General features: G+C 45.0%; 1 protein-coding gene and 2 long non-coding RNA genes across 3 annotated transcripts; all 3 read left to right on the forward strand.

The window, feature by feature from the left end:
* Nucleotides 1-730: 730 nt before the first annotated feature.
* Nucleotides 731-2,196, forward strand: LOC124708106. Its single transcript, XR_007005046.1, has 4 exons — nt 731-817; nt 964-1,081; nt 1,203-1,294; nt 2,125-2,196. It is a non-coding gene; the product is annotated as an uncharacterized LOC124708106 (long non-coding RNA).
* A 76-nt stretch (nt 2,197-2,272) lies between these two features.
* Nucleotides 2,273-3,655, forward strand: LOC124706213. Its single transcript, XR_007004348.1, has 3 exons — nt 2,273-2,337; nt 2,806-2,856; nt 3,017-3,655. It is a non-coding gene; the product is annotated as an uncharacterized LOC124706213 (long non-coding RNA).
* A 4,785-nt stretch (nt 3,656-8,440) lies between these two features.
* On the forward strand, nt 8,441-13,230 carry LOC124649618 (aspartic proteinase NANA, chloroplast-like). Its single transcript, XM_047189216.1, has 2 exons — nt 8,441-9,116; nt 12,161-13,230. Exons 1-2 carry the CDS (start codon nt 8,518-8,520, stop codon nt 13,023-13,025), a joined length of 1,464 nt encoding a protein of 487 aa, XP_047045172.1. The 5' UTR covers nt 8,441-8,517; the 3' UTR covers nt 13,026-13,230.
* Nucleotides 13,231-15,428: the final 2,198 nt, after the last annotated feature.

The following is a 15,428-nucleotide window of genomic DNA, read 5'->3' on the forward strand; positions in this document are numbered from 1 at the left end:
ATCCCCGAGCTCTTCTCCGCCAACAAAGCGAGTAAATCTACCTCGACAACGATTTTCGCCAACTTGTGCAGGGAGACATGTCGATCACCGCCTACTGCCGCCGCCAGAAGCAGCTCTCCGACATGCTCGCCGACAACGACTCCCTGGTGAACAACCGGGCCCTCGTCCTCAACACGCTGTGCGGCCTCTATCCACGGTTCTCCTCCGCTGTCACGATCATCTCCATGACCTACCCCCGCCGTTGTTTCTTCGCGTTCGCAGCATGCTTCCAATTAAGAAGAATGGGTTGGCCCATTAAGATGGATGTGCCGGTTCATGTCAATTTAATCAGACTGGAGGGAGTAAGAGTTTGTTTAATTGACGTGGTCACATATCTTTACTATTAAATTGGAGTTGGTCGTTTGACACTCAACGCGTTTGATGGTCGTCGTTAAAAACATCCAGACCGTTCAGTATTTCCGAGAAAACATCCACCGTCCGATACCGTCCGATCCCCAGCGGGTGGAGGCCTCCCCTCTCGACCGCATCCCCATCTCCCCCTATCGTACAGATCGTCTAGGGCTTCGCTGCTCGACCGCCTCCCCCACCTCCCACCTCCACTCCTGTGATCCTTCCATCGCTGCTTCGCACCGCGACCCGCCGCCGCCTAGGGTTCCTCACGCCAGTCATGCCTCACGCCAAAAGTCCTCGTTGCCTCCGACGCTGACGGTTCTCCCCGGGGTTCCGCCGCCAAGACCTTCCCGCATGCGCTGCGAGGGCACCAAATCTAGCGGCGCCATCCGTGAAATCTGAGGCGGTGGCCGGACGAAACATTCAGGTGGCGGCGGCTTTTGGCGAGCTGCTCTGGTGGATTTGCTGTGGCAACGACTTGACACGCAAAGCCAGGAGCATCTTAATCTCTTTGTCCATGTGCGTTCATTGCTGTCCCCATCCCCTAGAAGGTACTAACATCTTGTTGCACAGGTGTTGTCTTCCCCAACCTGGTTTTGGTGCTGCTACTGTGTCTTGTTGTATTTTTACATGGGCAACATGGTATGCGCACAATAGGTTTCCCGGTCAAAGGGAAAATATTCTTATTAAGGTACTAGCTAGCAACAAAGTGTTTATACTCCATTTTCGTATGATCTGTTCATCCTTACATAAAAAGAGTATTCAATTTAGTTAAACTAAATTGTTTATTGTTCGTATTGTGTTCGCATTAGTTTTAGAAGATTCGTCGAGTTTTCGGGCTTGTACGTGTTGCTGCGAATTGAGGATCTGAAGAATACTTCTGCAAAATCACGAGTCTTCAAAGGTGGGTGTGAAGCTCCAGGCTATAGCATGTTGGAGATGCACGAGTATTTGGAAAGCATAACATTATGGCCTTCATTCTGGACATATTAGTCCCAGCCAAACAGGACTCCAGGGTGCACACTTTAACAATATTGGCTACCAACTATATTTTACTTATCAAAATGCCATGGTTAATAATGCTCGCCTAGGCGTGAGGCAACAAAAGAATGCCTAGGCGTTTATGAGAGATAGGAGTATAGGAGCTAGGCAGAGGCAAAACTAGGAATGCATGCCTAGCACCTTTTTGAACCTTAAAATACTCGGATACAATTTCCATTCACCCTAGGAATAACAACTCTTAAGTATCTGATGTACATGTATAGGAAACATGTGCCAGACTAAGGCATACTGGGAAGGACAGTGTTCTGGCAGTGCAAATTCAGAGTGAAACCATATATAAATTTAAAAATTTCACATGGTCCACATGTCATGTGGCCCGTACAGCCACAACAAGAGGGCTTCCCAGGAGGTGCATCCAGAAAAAAATACTGATAATAATCGTAATTGCCTATAGAAATAAGAAGCTTACATCCCTTGTAAGAGATATTTCAAAAAAGTTGCTTTCCACCTTTGGCATTTAAGCTGACTATATAATGACCGATCCTCCTTGATTATCAGTCAATCAAAGAGTTAATCCATGTATCTCCATCTCCTATCATGTCCTATCCTACATCACATCGAGACTTTAGGGTTGTAGTTTGTGCAATATGATTGTGTTTTGTAATGGACATCTGTTTTTATTAGGATAAGCAGCGAATTATGTGGTAACAGTTGTGTTTTGTTTTACTTCAGGAGGAAGTTTCTGCCAAATTGCTGAAGTTTGGAGTTTCCTTCCATTACCGAGAGATGTTGATCTCTCCGAAGTGAAGGTATGGCCTCTAATTAATGCCGAGCTTGCTCTTCTGAATATACATTTCGTTTTCTTTGCCATTCCGTAAAGTGAAGAAACATGCGAGAAAGTCAAAAGCAAGTGGCGCGTCTGTTGAAGGTTCTTCTGGAGAGAAGGTAATAATATGCTATACTGAAATGCTAAGGGCACCTCTAAAGTACCTTTTTGACCTCTATTGTTCTGCTGGAAAAACCACCTAATGCCTTCATATGTGTTCTGTTGTTTGATGCTCAGTCATTTACACCAGAGCATCAAGATAGTGCTCTTGCTTCTTGCATTAATTCTTGTCATTCATTTCTTACATTCTCAGCAGGCTTTTATCATATTAATTTATAAGGTCATTACTACTACTTGCTACCATTGTTATTTCAACGAGTCTCATGCCCTTTTAACTTACAATGTGACTACTTTACCTTAAAATATTGTTTATGAAAAAATGATGAATTCCAGTTGGAGAGAATGTTATGAGAGACGACACAAACTGCGGCATTGGTCTCAACTCTCAAGCAAGAATTTTTGCACGTGACTGGTTATGATTTTACTTTTTCTCTATGTTGAACATCTACATGTATTATCTACTGCAGTTAAGTGAAAGTTATGGACGGACTTTTTTATCTCTTCCAGAGGCAAAAGAGGTCAGTGCAGAAGCATAAGCTAGGATGCAGTTTTTTTTGTTTCAATGGTTGGTGTTTATTCCTGAAAGTATTATAATGTTTTTGCAACTGAACAATAGTCCATGCAGATCACCTTCTAGAACATAGAGCCAAATATAACTCATGGTTTTCAACTTCTCAGGTGGGTTTTTGGGATTATGAGCAGGGTGTGGTTTTATGATGATTTGCTTAATTCAGGTTTGTGTACCTCTAAAGTTTATGTTCAAATCAAACAATTTTTTTCTCCATTTGGTTGAATTTCTATTAAACAGATGGATATTCAGAACCACCCTAAGTGCCACGGTGAGTGATAATTGGATGCATAGTAGGTATGCTCCTTTATGTGTTCTACTCACCAAAATATTTATAGTTAAAGCATTCATTTAGTGACTGAATGTGTTATGTGTGTTCGTTTGTGCTAAACCATCTGGCACCATGTTGACTTCTTTTTATCTTTGCTTGATATGGTTCTCTGCTTTTCGAAACTACAAAGCCTACTTTGAAATGCTTTATATGAAGCAAATATGCGAGAATGTAGTGGATGGTCTAGGAAAACTTTTTTATTCATATCCTATCTCATGCTTGTCTACTTAGGCCCCGCTTGTTTCAGCGTTTACTAACCAAAAACAGATGTAAAATTCGGAGCAGTAGCTAACCATTTTTTTTCGTACCTCCAATGCTCCGACAAATACAAATCAGCGGGCACAGCAAAACGGACGTGACCAGTTTTTCCGGAGGGGAATATTAAACGACAATCCAAGTGGGGCCTTAGAGAAGAAAAACATTGTACAACTGGAAATCTGCTCCTCGGTTATGGTATCAAGTTTGGTTTCTCAAACTCTGCTGATTACCTACATTTGGGAGTATGGGTTCTCACGATTTTTGATTTATTTCTTTCGGTTTGTACCCAATTTTTTTTAGAAAGTACTATCTTCATGTGTTCATTGACACGAAAGTAAAGATATCATACCAACAAAAATGCATCGTATCCAAATATTAATATCTGCAGTGCCCCTTGAGTTTCGTGATGTAAGTAAGCAAGATCAGCTCAGTTTTGCAAATGTGCAGGATGCCCCACGTACAATTTGAGCTCTGGTTTGAATTTGACATGATAAGCATTACTCACTACATACAGTTAAGATGACAATTTATAATGGAAAGATCGATGCCAGTCCACAACGCCGTCAAAAAAGGAGAAAGAGGGGTGGAAGCTGCACTAGCGAGGGAACTCTCAATGGGGGCGTGCCGAAAGGCAAGAGTTTGAGGATAAAAATGGAGTGGTTTATGGATTTGTGTAGTTGATTGCATCTTGTCAGTTTGATGCCTCTTTAACACATTTTACTCTTTAGTTAATCAAGTCTTTGTTTTATTTTGATAATAATCTTATAAGTACACTGCTTTTTTACGTTTCTTGCATTGAGGAAAGTGATTATCCTTGTTGTCGTTGAAAGGAGAGAAAACATTGTTATTGCTTGTTTTATTTATGGGTTAGACATTTGATACATCATCATCATCTTTCAAGGTAGGTGAAGACCTTGTCACTTGTAAATCAGATGTATACTATACATGCCTATCTCTCACAACACGTGAGGACCACTTCATAGATTTGCTAAATTTCAGAAAGCGCTGGGGCAGAGGCAAATGAAGAGAATGTAAGTGTAGACTTGTGAAACGATAGAATGCTGGGGCAGAGGCAGATGAAGAGAATGCAAGTGTAGGGGAGCAATTTTCTCCTTCAAGGATATAATGTTTAAGGAGATACGAAGACCAAAGACCAATAATGGCGAAAGAAGAGGGAGATATATTTGATATTTGTACATGCTTTATGTTTAAGACACCTTGCAAAATTGAAATTAGTAAGTATATTATTTAAATCCGTAGCAACGCACGGGCATTCAACTAGTTCTTCACAATCTATCTATTATATACTCCCTCCGTTCCTTTCTATAATGCCTATTCTTTTTTGGCACGGAAATTAGCGCAAGCAATTGTTTTGACACAAAACCCCCTACCGATCTGAGAGAGCAAAAAAGGAAACAGAAATCAGATCGGAGGAAATCGTGCTGTTGCCATAACCGATTGTTTCCAGAGAGGATGCGTACGTTCGTTTCCAGATTTTCTGGATCCTAACAGATTGGTTTCCACAATTGCTGGACCTCACCTGATCGGTGGAAGGGCTAAAACGCAAAAAATGGAGCCTCTACTCTTATATTTCGAAACAAATGTGAAAAATCTATAGGCACTATAGAAAGGAACGGAGGGAGTATTAAAAGTACATTACGGGTTAATCAGAAAAAGAAGAAATATTAGAAATTACCACAATAATTAGAAACATCTGGCCATCGATTTACTACCTTAGCAAACCACAGCCAATAGATTATAGAAAAAAAAAGATAAAAAAAACATATTCTTCACAATTCCATGTCAATTTAATCAGACCCGAGGGTGTAAGAGTTTCCCGGGCCAGACAAATGTCGTGCCTAATTACATGATGAAACCATGCCGTCATTCATGATGTACGCACGTACCGATCTATACACGTATGGAGTACAGACCAAATGCACGACCGACTCGATCGACGCGGCGACCGTCGGCGAGGTAGACGTAGCATGCATGGATATATCTTCGCCGATGACGTGTACGTTTCCGACTCGGCCGACTTGGTTTGTGGAGGGGAGCGCCAGGCCGGCGCGCGAACGAACCGCCCTTTTGACGGCGAGGCAGCGAAAATTACACGAGCCGTGACGAAGCGGGCGCGTACGTGCAGACGTGGCATCGGTGACGCGACACGTTTGCCACCTGTTCCTAGCTCCTGCTCAGTGCATCAGCACGAGGAAACGTGTGCAGCGACGAGCTGCCACGTGGAAAAAATGGTCTGAACCATTCGTACACGTGGGAGGAAAAACTGACAACGATAATCTGCGATAGGAGAACGTGTGATCACAGATTAGGTTCAACAGATTCGGCAATGCAGCGACAAAGATCAATTAGTGGTGGCATGAAATCAATCAGAGGGCCGGCGCGCATGTGTGCGTTGGTCATGTTGATCGGCGAAAATCGGACTGATTGGAGATTTGGAACCATAGCATCTTCTTCTTCTTTTTTCGAATGGAACCATAGCAATCAAGGCTCCATGTATCTCTACTGAAATCATCAAAGGACCAATGGACTAGGTATTGAAGTGATCGAATTAAAATATATATAAGTATTTGTTTAGTAAATGGTTGTTTAAGCTACTTATTGTAGAAGAAATGCAGCAACAATTGATGCATATCAAATTAATACCTCAAATAAAACTTTGGCACGGGTGGAAGCAAAACTAACCTACCCCTTTTTTCGAAAAGGGCTTATGCGGGTTTGAAATGATATTTTTACTAAAGGCTTTTTCAAAATTAAAAATGGATTAACGGTGCGTTTTTGGGAGGACATCTTGTTAGGTGATTCATCTCTAGTGCAATGATAACCGTCACTGTATAAAATTGTTAGCAGAAAATTATTCCGGTGGCAAAAGTTCTAGCCCAGGCACATCTTAGGACATGTCTAATGGTAGAGAAGGCTCGCCTTCTTTTAGCAATCCACATCATGTAGAGAAGACACTAAATATAAGTGATACAATGCATTATCTCTAATTATCATCTATAGCAATTAATGAAGATTACTTAATTTTAGTAAGATGTTTGGGTTGATAAATGAAGACACATGGTACAATGGAGAAAATTTTCTTCTCTTAGGGCATGTACAATGGTAGTGAGGCACGTTTTCTTTTTGCAATCCATGTCATCTAGAGATGATGATAAATATAATCGGTACAATACATTATCTCTTATTGTCATCCCTTACAATAAATGATAACTAATTATTTGTAGTAAGAAATTATGTGACTAAGGGAAGATAAGTCGTACAATGGGGAAAATAGTCTTCTCTTATTTTATAAGAGATCATCCCTTAGCTAAGGGAAGACACCATTCTCTCCCTTCATTCTCTCTCCTCCAACTAAGCAAAAAATCTGACGTGGCAAGCGTAAGAGAAGGCTGACATCACCCCATTGTATGTGCCCTTATTTTCTAAGGGGTCATTCCTAAGCTAAGTGAAGGCAACCTTTTTTTTAGTAAGATGTTGGATTGATACATGAAGACACATGGTACAATGGAGAAAAATTCCTACTCTTATTTTCTAAGGGGTCATTCTCATTCCTTAACTAAGTGAAGGCAACCTTTTTTTTAGTAAGATTGGGTTGATAAATGAAGACACATGGTATAATGGAGAAAAATTTCTTCTCTTATTATTTAAGGGTTCATTCCTTAGCTAAGTGAAGGCAACATTTTTTATATATTATCTCTTCTTCAACAACACAAAAAATCAAGGTAAAAAAACAACACAAAAATCTGACGTGGAAACCGCAAGAGAAGACTATCATCACCCCTTTGTACATGCCCCTTAATATTGATTCTAGGAGAGTGTTAAACGACCATAAGTGGAACGAGTGGTTGCATTTTTTCAATGACTAATGATGGTTCAGCGTTCGAATGATCTGGAGAAATTTGTGTAGAAACTCAAGACTTAGAAAAGTTTATGGCAAAATATGCATATTTAAATTTAATAAATGGTCACACTAGGTTTTTATGTAAATATTGAAGTAACAAAATATTCCTAACTAGGGGATTAGAATGGGTTCAAAAGTGTTGCTTTTCTGATTCAATAGAAAGTGCAGAACACTTGTTTGTCTAGTGACCTTTTGCAAGAATTATTTGGCTCATGGTTTATTCCACTTATAACCACTAACTAATACTACCAGTATGTTTGATAATTGGTTAAATGGCGTATAAGAAAAGGATAAACGTTAAGATACATAGTAATCTCTCGTATTTATGTTGGTCCATGTGAATATGCAGAAATGATATTATCGTTATAACAAGCAAAAGGATACTCATTTTTCTGTAAGTTATTCGTCAAGCTAAGCACTGGATGAAACTATGGCATACCTTCTCCTGAAGAATCAGCGGAAGCCCGTGTAGTTACTGGGTACAACGGCCTGCTTATAGTTACGCGGGATTTCTATTTCCAGATTATTGGATAGCCGCATCTCAGTAGAATTTAAAATAGACAGCTTCTTATTGGTTTTTAATTTTCGATGGTTGATACATGGCTTGACTTTGGGTGATTTTTGATTGTATAAGTCTGAATATTTGGTAAAATAAATGAAACTGCTTTGTGCATCTGTTGATGATGCACCTGATTACGCACACACTTCAATTTGAATTTGGTAAATTTTATCTGGTTGCCTAGTTTGCAGATACCGCATTCAAACACATTTCCTTGTGGCACAACAGTAACTCGGGTGGAACCCAATCCTGGCAGGAAATGATTCTCAAGGTGGCAGTGATGGAAGCGATCGGCCAACGAAGCACGCACCGAGGCACAGGGCAGGCAGGCAATCAACCGCGTTATATCCATCCATCTATGGAGCGCAGAGGCGACTTTATAAAAAGCCGTCTCCTCCCCCGTCGTCGCCGTTGCCTCACACCGCCAAAAGAGCAGCAGGGGCCGCCACACCAAGCTCTGCCCAGTGCCCGCCCGCATTTTCACTTGCTCCTCCTGCCATTGTTGCTGTAGCTGGGTGCGTGAAGGTAGGGGGAGGCCGCAATGGCGCGTGTCGGCCTGCTCCTGCTCGCGCTGTGCGCGGCCCTGGCGGCGGTCGCGGCGGGCGGGGCGCACCGGCACCAGCGCAAGAACAGGCCGTCGGCGCGGCTCCGGCTGCTCCCCGCCGCTCCGGGCGCGTCGCTCCCGGACCGCGCGCGGGCCGACCGGCACCGCCACGCCTACATCTCCAGCAGGCTGGCGTCGACCTCCCCCCACCACGCCCACGGCCGCCGCGCAGCCGAGACCTCGACCTCGACGTCCCCGGAGTCGTCGGCGTTCGCGATGCCGCTGACGTCGGGCGCGTACACGGGCACCGGGCAGTACTTCGTGCGGCTGCGCGTGGGCACCCCCGCGCAGCCCTTCGTGCTGGTCGCCGACACCGGCAGTGACCTCACCTGGGTCAAGTGCCGCGGCGCGTCGTCCCCCTCGTCGCAAGCGCCGGCGCCGGCGGGGTCGTCGTCACCGCCGCGCGTGTTCCGGCCGGCGGACTCGAGGTCGTGGTCGCCCATCCCGTGCTCGTCCGACACCTGCAAGTCCTACGTCCCCTTCTCCCTCGCCAACTGCTCGACGACCCCGCCCGCGCCCTGCTCCTACGACTACAGGTCAGTGCCTTGCCATCGTCCTCTACATCTCTCTCGACATTGCCATGCTCCATTGACGTACGTGGTCGTGAGTGACCGGCGGCAGATCTCCAGACACGGTGCCGGCCCTGTTGGGTACGCAGGGTGGTAAGTGCTGGCCTTCGCTGCTGGTGGGTGGGTGGGTCGCGCGCCATAACTTCTGTCGACGGCCGTGGTGCTGTGAGCGCAGCATTCACTCCGGGAAGCTCCGGGTTCCGCCATGTTTGCTTCGGTTTTTGCGGCGTTCGTTGCGGCCATTTATTGCAACGAAACTGAAACCCCAACTCGCGTCGATCCCAGCCTACCATGATGGTGTCCAACGGGAGCATACTCGGTAGTGGGCATCGAGTTCAGCAGTACTAGTAGTAGATTCTTCACGTTTTGCTCTGTTTTTCTATGATAGAAACCGCGGCGTCCTCCGAACTGGACAGATAAAATGTCGCGTGAAATGTCGGGGGTGGGTAGTCTCCGTATTTAAATGGGTCGCGTCAGACGGCCGCGTCACCTTGTCGCGCGCGCCAGATTTGGAGCCACGCTGCGTGGGTGTCGTGCCACGCCGAGCGCACGTTGTCGCTCGATCGTCTCGGTTAGGCGGCGGCGGCGCATGCAGCCAGCGACGATGCGGTGGCCGGTGCTGGTCTCTTCGTTCTACTTGGGTTGGGCGGAGTGGGTACTGAGTAGGGTGGCGCCATGTGCTCCTGCGAATACAGCTATACCCTGTGCTTAGAAATTCACAAGTCCCCGACTGACGGTGCTTCTCTGTCTTTGTTCACTTGTTCCGGCTGACATTAGCCTAATTGTTCCCTGAAATTCATACAGTATGTTACTACTAGTGGCAGTACCTTCAAGTTGACTACTGGTATCCGAGAAGTGCTAGTACCTTCATGCAAGCAAGCTAGCGCTCGTGCCGTATCTGAATCTTGCCATGCATGTTCATCCTATCTAACCCACCCTTTTGCTATTATATCCATCTGTCATCCCTCGCTTTAGCACCTTACAACTGTACTGATCGTGCTAACAAAATGTTAAGGGAAGCTTGCTACTATGGACTTCCAGCCTATAACGTTCGAACCATAATACTCGTCGTTGGATAGACATGCTAAAATGTTCGTACATATATGTGATTCAACAGCAAGTGTTATTGGTTAGAGGGAGTACTAATGACATATACAATGATTTTTTTTTTTGAAAAAGAGGCAAAAGCTTTGCCCCATATATTAATTATTAAGAAGAGGGTGCTCGGTTTTTAGGAGAAAACCGAGCGAAAACCTACAGCAAGGGGCCAAGCCCACACAACCAACACACTCACACAAACCACAAAGCGACATAGACAAACACTTGAACACGAGACTCCAATGCTGTGCCAAAAAAGACAAGCCACGACACTGGCGGGCACCCGTCAACCAGTTGCGGATCCGGGGAAGGCAACTGACAAGGTGGCGAGAAAATCGCAAACCTCTCCGGCGACGACAGCTCCGGGCACCGTTAGTAACGGTCCAGACATAGCAACCTCATCACCAATAGAGACAACCTGACTGCCGGACTCAGACGAGAGAGAGACTGCAGCGTCACTAGCACCACACTTCTCAAAGGCCACCGCCTGACATGGCGGAGAAACCACATCCAAGGACTCGTGCGAGTTGGGCCTCACTTCCTCGACGGAAGGGGGCGAAAGGACACCACCACACAACTCTAGGAGCTCAGGCATGATCTGCATGACCGGAGCCGTGATCACCGAGCTCGCCCTAGCACGAGGAGATAAACAACCATGAAGGCTCGCTCCACTCGCGCCCACTTTGTCATCATCAGGCACAACCAAAGGATCGGCAGGCGTCAGGGAGAGCCTACCCAACGCCGCTTCTGCCCGCTCCAGAAAGCCCCCAAACGCTAGCATCCAGCCATGCAAGGAGTCAACGGCCTCGTGAAGAGGACGGATGGCCTCCTGGGCAATGATGATATCTTAGCACTGCCACGTAGGATAAATGCTGAGGTGGAGGTAAGAGAAATGAAAAATAACTTTGACTTCTCTTAGCTAAGAGATCATCTCTTAGAATCTCTTAGCACAATCTCTCTCACCACATATTTAGGATGTCTCGTTACTAAACATAAAACTAAAAAATAACCTATTATACGTCATATTTATTGTTATATGTAGATTAGAGGGCAGGGTTAAGATAAGACGGTCTATCAACCATTGCACATGCACTAAAAGTACCGGGATACCTATATTTCCTCCTGGCTTTCGCCACGCTATATTAATGTAGCAATACCACACGGTACAACTGATGGGGCTTAGCACAAACAAGCCCAAACAAAACAAAAAAGAAAGAAAAAAGGAAGGAATGTCAACAACATCGGATCGACGAAAACGGTGATGCCGGTACGTGGAGGGGCGTGGGGAAGGGCTACCTGTATTTTAGATGTACATATCACATTTTGTAAGAAAACGTGCAAGTCTTCTAGGCATAACTACTCCCTCGAGTTAATAGATACACTAAAATGTGTATAGATACATGCAATCTTGCGACAAGTATAATGAATCGGAGGGAGCAGCTAGTTTCATGAGCCTGATCGACATAACTGTTCTTTGCCGAAAACAGACTCGACCAACTGGCTGCAAAACTCTACTAGTACTCAACTGTACTTAGGTCCACCTCTTGGGTCCTCTCTGTCTTTACAGTTCATGAATAAGATGTGGCTTATCTGTTAAATGATTCTGTTACCTATCGTATGATATGGAAAGATGAGTAACTTGCAAGAGGGTTCTGGTCCTACTGCCGCATTCCGCAAAGCACAAAGTTTCGGTCCCCAAGTCGTGCAACTGTCACTTCCAAGTTCAGGGTACCATTAGCGCTTTAAAACACTAGGCAATTCTGTCCAACACTACAGCGTGTCGCAGCTGGATCGAATCACCTCATCGTCAGTTACAATTTATTTTGAGCGTCAATCTCTGCATGTGCCACTGCCAACTACTCACCCACCGAACTGAGTCAGTCCTAACGAACCGTTCAACTTGATCGTGGCAGGTACAAGGACGACTCATCGGCCCGCGGCGTGGTGGGCACGGACGCGGCGACGGTGGCGCTGTCCGGCGGCAACGGCGCTGACAAGAAGGCGAAGCTGCAGGAGGTGGTGCTGGGCTGCACCACCTCCTACGACGGTCAGAGCTTCCAGGCCTCCGACGGCGTGCTCAGCCTCGGCAACAGCAACATCTCCTTCGCCTCCCGCGCCGCCGCGCGCTTCGGGGGCCGCTTCTCCTACTGCCTCGTCGACCACCTCGCCCCGCGCAACGCCACCAGCTACCTCACCTTCGGCCCGAGCGACGACGACTCGAGCACACACGGTGGCGCGGCACCGTCGGCGGCGCCGGCTGCAGCCCCATCGCGGACGCCGCTGCTGCTGGACGCTCGGATGGCCCCGTTCTACGCCGTGACGGTGGACACTGTCTCCGTCGCTGGCGAGGCCCTCGACATCCCGTCCGAGGTGTGGGACGTGAAGAAGAACGGCGGCGCGATCCTGGACTCCGGCACGAGCCTGACGATCCTCGCTACCCCGGCGTACAATGCCGTGGTGGCGGCCCTGAGCAAGCAGCTGGCGGGAGTGCCGCGGGTGACCATGGACCCGTTCGAGTACTGCTACAACTGGACGGCGTCCAGCACGCCGCCGGCGGTCCCCAGGCTGGAGGTGCGGTTCGCCGGGTCGGCGCGGCTGGCGCCGCCTGCCAAGAGCTACGTGATCGACGCGGCGCCGGGAGTCAAGTGCATCGGGCTGCAGGAGGGCGCGTGGCCCGGTGTGTCGGTCATCGGCAACATCTTGCAGCAGGAACACCTCTGGGAGTTTGATCTAGCCAACCGCTGGCTCATGTTTAAGCAGAGTCGGTGCGCACACTAGCTAGTCTGCAATAATACCTACTATTCATTTTTCTTTTCTCGTCGAAAAGGTCTCGCTGATTTTGTAAGCCTCTCCCAAGTGTTAATGAAGTGGAAATGTGGAATGATGCTTCCTAAAATGGAAAAGAAAAAAACTAGCCCAGAGCGTGATTTCTTCTTCTCCAGGACTGAGTTCTGGTTAGCCTCTGCAACCAAATAATAGACACGTCCCAAAAAGTACAAAAATGCTGAAGTGGTGCAATATTATATCTCTGATAGTGCCATGTAAGTTCAGTAAAGCAAGCCTACACTAGTACACTTACCCTGAAACGATACACCTTGAGATTTTTTTTTTCCGAAAAGGGGATAATCACCCCAGCCTTTGCATCATCGTGGTTTCTTCTATCTAAAATATTAGAAAGAATTAAAGTATGTGATACAAAATTCACGGATCACTCATGGTCGATACATAAATTAATCATCGAAACATCAAAATTCGGAAACTAAGCCAACTAAGCATTCTGTAATCGACTAGTGTGACACCATCCAGACTGGGACAAGATAGCCTATGCGACCGTCTGGAGATGGTTGCATCCAGTATCAATAAACGCCCGCTGATCCCGAGGAAGGTGTAACGCCCACAGTTGCACCTAGTGAACAATCATACGAATAACCTGCATAATATTGAAAGAAGTTAAATTGTTAAACACAATATTATTCCGACACCTCCATATTGACCAGCACAGAGCGGACACACCAATGTGTATTCGATCTTTTGCTTTTTATCAACTCCATTTAACCAATTACCAAACATATTAGTAATGATAGCTGGAGGTGGGAGGTCAAAAGCGAAATACAGCATCCACCAAAATAATATTGCAAACGGACAAGCTATAAATAAGTGTTTGATGGATTCTTGATCACCACAAAAACAACACTTCGTACAACCCTTCCAATTCCTTTTTGCAAGATTATCTTTGGTTAACAAAACTTTATTATTAAGAAACCACATAATTTTTTTGATCTATAGCGGGATTTTAAGCTTCCATAAATATTTCCACAGAAAAGGAGTATGGTCATTCATCAAGTCTTCATACATAGATTTGACAGTAAATAAACCTGAGGTTGTAAGGTTACAAACAAAAGTATCAGATTGATCACCAATACTAGCATTCATCAAACGTCTACACAAATGCAACCAATCCATCCATTTGTTCCCATGCAATACCCTCCGAAATTGAATATTCAGAGATACGTGAGCTAACACGTCCGCAACCAAGACATTTCGATGTTGCACTATGTGATATAAAGATGGATATTACTGCTCTAAAGTTTTATCTCCCAACCAAACATCCTCCCAAAATCTAACAGCTGAACCATCACCTAACTTAAAGTGACATTGTGCAAAGAAATCATCTTTCACATGCATTAGTCTCTTTCAGAAAGGAGAATCAGATGGTTTAACCTGAACTTGAGAGAGAGTCTTTTGAGATAGATATTTATTGTGTAGTAACTCCTGCCAAACCCCTTCTTCATTCAATAATTTGAATAGCTATTTACTTAGTAGGCATTTATTCTTTAACTCTAGAACCTCAATACCAAGATCACCTTGATCTTTTGGCCTACATATAATATTCCATTTCGTTAATCTATACTTCCGCTTTTCTTCATCTCCTTGCCAAAAAAGTCTAGATCGATAAAAATCGAGTCTTTTCAGAACCCCTTTCGGAATCTCAAGGAAAGACAACATAAAAATTGGTAAACTTGTCAATACAGAATTGATCAAAACAAGTCTATCCCCATAAGATAAGAGCTTGCTTTTCCAGCATCCCAATTTGCCCTTAAATCGAGTTTCTACCGGATACCAATCTGAATTTCTAAGGGTTTTGTAGTGAATAGGAACTCCAAGGTATCTAAAAGGCAAAGAGCCCACTTCATATCCAAAAATATGCTTATATTGTTGTTCCTCTTCCCCCGCTTTTCCGAAACAAAATAATTCACTCTTATGAAAGTTAATTTTCAAACCCGATAGTTGTTCAAAGATACAAAGAATTAATTTCATATTTAGTGCCTTTTGCAAATCATGCTCCATAAACAAAATCGTATCATCTGCATATTGTAAAATTGAAATACCACCCTCAACAAGATGAGGGATTAGGCTTCCCACTTGGCCATCTGCCTTAGTGCGCTCGATTAAAATAGCCAACATATCCACAACAATATTGAATAGAATGGGTGAGAGAGGATCACCCTATCTCAAGCCCTTTCTGGTTTGGAAATAATGTCCAATATCATCATTTACTTTGACCGTGACACTACCGTCTTGGACAAAATCTTTGATGAAACTACACCATTCTAGCGCGAAACCTTTCATTCTCAACGTTTGTTGTAGGAATGATCATTTAACCTTGTCATAAGCCTTTTC

The sequence above is a fragment of the Lolium rigidum genome, chromosome 4 (genome assembly GCF_022539505.1).
Source record: "Lolium rigidum isolate FL_2022 chromosome 4, APGP_CSIRO_Lrig_0.1, whole genome shotgun sequence".
NCBI classification, from domain to species: Eukaryota; Viridiplantae; Streptophyta; class Magnoliopsida; order Poales; family Poaceae; genus Lolium; species Lolium rigidum.

Coding starts and splice junctions, on each gene's coding strand:
- LOC124649618 (XM_047189216.1), top strand. CDS start 8,518: ATGGCGCGTGTCGGCCTGCTCCTGCTCGCGCTGTGCGCGGCCCTGGCG. Junction 9,117..12,160: donor CCCTGCTCCTACGACTACAG/GTCAGTGCCTTG, acceptor TGATCGTGGCAG/GTACAAGGACGACTCATCGG.